This window comes from Neopelma chrysocephalum, unplaced genomic scaffold (assembly GCF_003984885.1).
Source record: "Neopelma chrysocephalum unplaced genomic scaffold, ASM398488v2 Primary Assembly neopelma1_91573, whole genome shotgun sequence".
In the NCBI taxonomy this organism is placed as follows: domain Eukaryota; kingdom Metazoa; phylum Chordata; class Aves; order Passeriformes; family Pipridae; genus Neopelma; species Neopelma chrysocephalum.
In genome coordinates this window covers 1-3,513 of record NW_020920344.1, presented here as the reverse complement: position 1 = coordinate 3,513, position 3,513 = coordinate 1, and the positions used below count along the sequence as shown (strand labels likewise).

Here is a 3,513-nt window from a genome sequence, read left to right as displayed (position 1 = left end):
CAAAGCCATGCACAATTCCCTCCATAACACCACAACCATCTCTTACACAGGATGTGCTGCACAGCTCTTTTTTTTTCTCTTCTTCCTTGGAGCAGAGTATTTCCTCCTCACCATCATGTGCTACGACCGCTACGTTGCCATCTGCAAACCCCTGCACTATGAGACCCTCCTGGGCAGCAGAGCTTGTGCCCACATGGCAGCAGCTGCCTGGGCCACTGGCTTTCTCTATTCTCTGCTGCACACAGCCAATACATTTTCCCTGCCCCTGTGCCAGGGCAATGCCCTGGGCCAGTTCTTCTGTGAAATCCCCACCATCCTAAAGCTCTCCTGCTCAGAGTCCTATTTCAGAGAAGTTGGGCTCATTGTCGTTAGTGTCTGTTTAGCATTTGGTTGTTTTGTTTTCTTATTTTTCTCCTATGTGCAGATCTTCAGGGCTGTGCTGAGGATCCCCTCTGAGCAGGGACGGCACAAAGCCTTTTCCACGTGCCTCCCTCACCTGGCCGTGGTCTCCCTGTTCCTCAGCACTGCCACATTTGGCTACCTGAAGCCCCCCTCCATCTCCTCTCCATCCCTGGATCTGGCACTAGAAGTTCTGTACTCGGTGGTGCCTCCAGTACTAAACCCCCTCATCTACAGTCTCAGGAATCAGGAGCTCAAGGATGTCCTGAGAAAAATGATGACTGGATACTTTTCAGGAGCAATAAAGTGCCTGTTTTCTGGTGTGTAGCATTCAGAATGGGACTCCTTCATGGCCCAGCCTTCCTGCTCAGGTTTCTCGTGGAGGTCATCAGGTTACTCTTGCAATAGTTTTCTGTGCAATTAAATATTATTATGCATCTGCCTTCTAATTTAGTGTCTACACATTGAATTTGACCCAGAGATGTAAAAATAATTGTGCTCTCTGAGTACTTAAACAAAATAAAGGACCCTGCAGTGCCTCCTTTGTCCAAGACCCTTCTTCTCAGATGTTCCTAAAGGACAGCACACTGCAGGACAGGGTGTATTTGCAAACGGGAAGGGGACAATAATCCCAGCCCAGCAGCACTGCCAGGGAGTAGCAGAGCTTGGTCTTTGCAGAGCTGCTCTCTTGCCACTTCCACACTGTCCTCCTGAACCCCCTTTCTCGCTGTAAGGCCTGAGTGCTCTCTGAGCACAGTCCTGTGGGCTGGAAGCCCTTGGAGCACAGGCAGGGACAGGCCCTGGGAACTTGTGAAGCAGAGCTGGGCTCCCTTCCAGCATCTCCAGGATGCTGTGGGATCTTCTGAGGCCACTGCATGGACTGGGTCACTCCTTCTGTGACCTTGCTCCAGGGCTGCAACTCTCCTGAAGTGTCACCATGACACTCCTGCTCTCTGCTTTCCAGGTTTCATTTTCAGATCCAGTCTTCCCCTCCTGTTCACAGGGACATCCTGTGAGGGCTTCAGAGCTGCCATCCTGGGGCAGCTCCTGCCCAGCGTGGGCAGGCACAAGGTCTCTCCACCTGCTCCTCTCACCTCCCCAGGGCCACTGTTTTCTGCAGCCTCCTCAGCCTTGCCCAGCACAGCCCTCCTGGCACAGTTGGACACAGCCCTTGTTCTACACCCTCCTCAGGCACCTGCCCAACCCCCTCAGCTCCAGCCTGATGGCCACAAACCTTCAGGGCAGGGAGGCACCGGGCAAAATGCTGAGGAAACCTTTCAGCTGCACTCAAATCCAATTGGAGGGGTTGGCCTTGAGGAAGAAATCCCTTCTCATTCTCCAGAACCACCAGGACAACCTGTGTTGTGTCCTGGGCATTCCTCTGGAAGTGTGGGATATGGAAAAGGTTTTGGTGTCAGGGATATTGAGAAGGCTGGACAGTGTCACTGGGAGACCTCTCCCAAACCCTTGGAAAGGCCAGAGCCAGCCCAGAGATTCCTGGGGCCTTGGGAAAGGTAGACATGGAAGCAGTCTGCAAACAGGGCAGCAAGGAGGGTTGGCAGAGTTCCAGACTGCTCAGGCTCAGCAGGGAAGGGGATCTGGCAAGTCCTCCTGCAGCCATTCCCAGGCATGGGAAGGACAAGGCAGGGATTGCAGAACCCCTGTGGGAGGGAAAAGAAGGGGATGTTGTGTGCCCAGACTTTATCAAGGCCCTTGACATGGTCTCCTTATGGCCAGACTGGTGAGAGCTGGACTGAAGAAGTGGAAGATGTGGTGGGTGGGAAGTTGGCTGAATGAAGAGGGTCAAATAAAATCCATGGTACAAAGTCCTCTTGGCAGCAAGTTCCTGGTGAAATCCCTCAGTGATCAGTCCTTGAACACCACTAGAGAACATCTTTATTATCTCTCTGTACATTGGGACAAAATGTATTTTCAAGTCTTTTGTGGATGACGTCAAATTTCAGGGAGCCCTTGAGCAACCTGTCCTGGTTTAAAGACACATATTGGGGTGGGAACTCCGATAAAATGAACTCACTCCTCTTTTATTCCTCACCAATACAGGGAGACAAAATACAAGGACGTGTAAGTGAAAAAATAAGAGTTTACTGACAAGAAATATAGTAGCAAAAACAACAATACCAACAGAACAATTCAAAGCAACAGCAGAGAGAGAAATTGCCTCGTCTCTCTCCTCATGCCCCAAGTCCCTTTTGTAAACAGATAAAACCAGGGATCAACATGTGCTTCCCTTTCCCATTTTCCCCCTGAATGAATAAAGAACAAAAAACAAAACCACAGTAAAGAGGGGGCAAAGCAAAATGTGGGAAACTCTCTGGTCTGAGATCAGTTGTGCTGCCCAAGAACACGCTGACTCCAGAGGTGTCCAAGCGGGGCAGAGCCGCAACTCCGGTCCATGTGGCGGTGGGGGGGAGGCAGCGGCTCTGCTTGATTCCATGGAGTTCTGGGGAGGCACAGTGGCCCCTTGATTCTAGGAGGTTCTGACATGTCTCAGGGTTCCTTTGGTTCCAGAGAGAGCCCACATGTCACAATAGTCCCTTGGTTCCATGAGATTCCACAGTGTCCCTGCATTCCTTTGGTTCCATGAGGCCCTGCAGTGTCACGGTGCAACTTGATTCCGTGACATTACCAAGAATCAGAATGGCCCCTTGATTTAAGGCCAACTGCACATGGGGCTGCCTTAGGGGGAGTGTGGGCACCCAGACAAGGGAGTTGTCACCCCCCTGGACTCAGCCCTGGGGTCACCACATCTGGACTGGTCTGTCTGTCTGTGAGGTTCCCCATTCTGGAGGAATGAGGAAGAACTGGAGATAGTCTGGCGGAGATCTGACAGGATGGAGCTTTTCTCCATACTGGAAATAGAATGAAATCTCCACAAAGAGTAGCATGGAAGGTTCAGATTGAAGGTGAGGAAAAAGAAATGTCACTGAACGGGGACCCTTGTGCTGCAAGAGGTCACCCAGAGGGAGTCAGGATCAGCCCATGGCTTTGTGTTCCAGGGTACAGCCAGAGCTGGTGCAGAGACATCAGGGAGGGTCTAGAAATGCTACTGGGAGGGGGGTGGGAAAGCAGGAGGGGTGTGTGCAGCCTGCAAGG

At 51.7% G+C, this 3,513-nt stretch overlaps 1 protein-coding gene across 1 annotated transcript; it reads left to right on the top strand.

Annotated features, from left to right (window-relative positions):
• Positions 1-115: 115 nt before the first annotated feature.
• On the top strand, positions 116-702 carry LOC113980007 (olfactory receptor 14J1-like; the record flags this gene model as incomplete). Its single annotated transcript, XM_027707280.1, is given in 2 exon segments — positions 116-677; positions 680-702. Coding segments are annotated over 2 exon segments (585 nt in total), but the record flags the coding sequence as incomplete, so codon positions are not given.
• Positions 703-3,513: the final 2,811 nt, after the last annotated feature.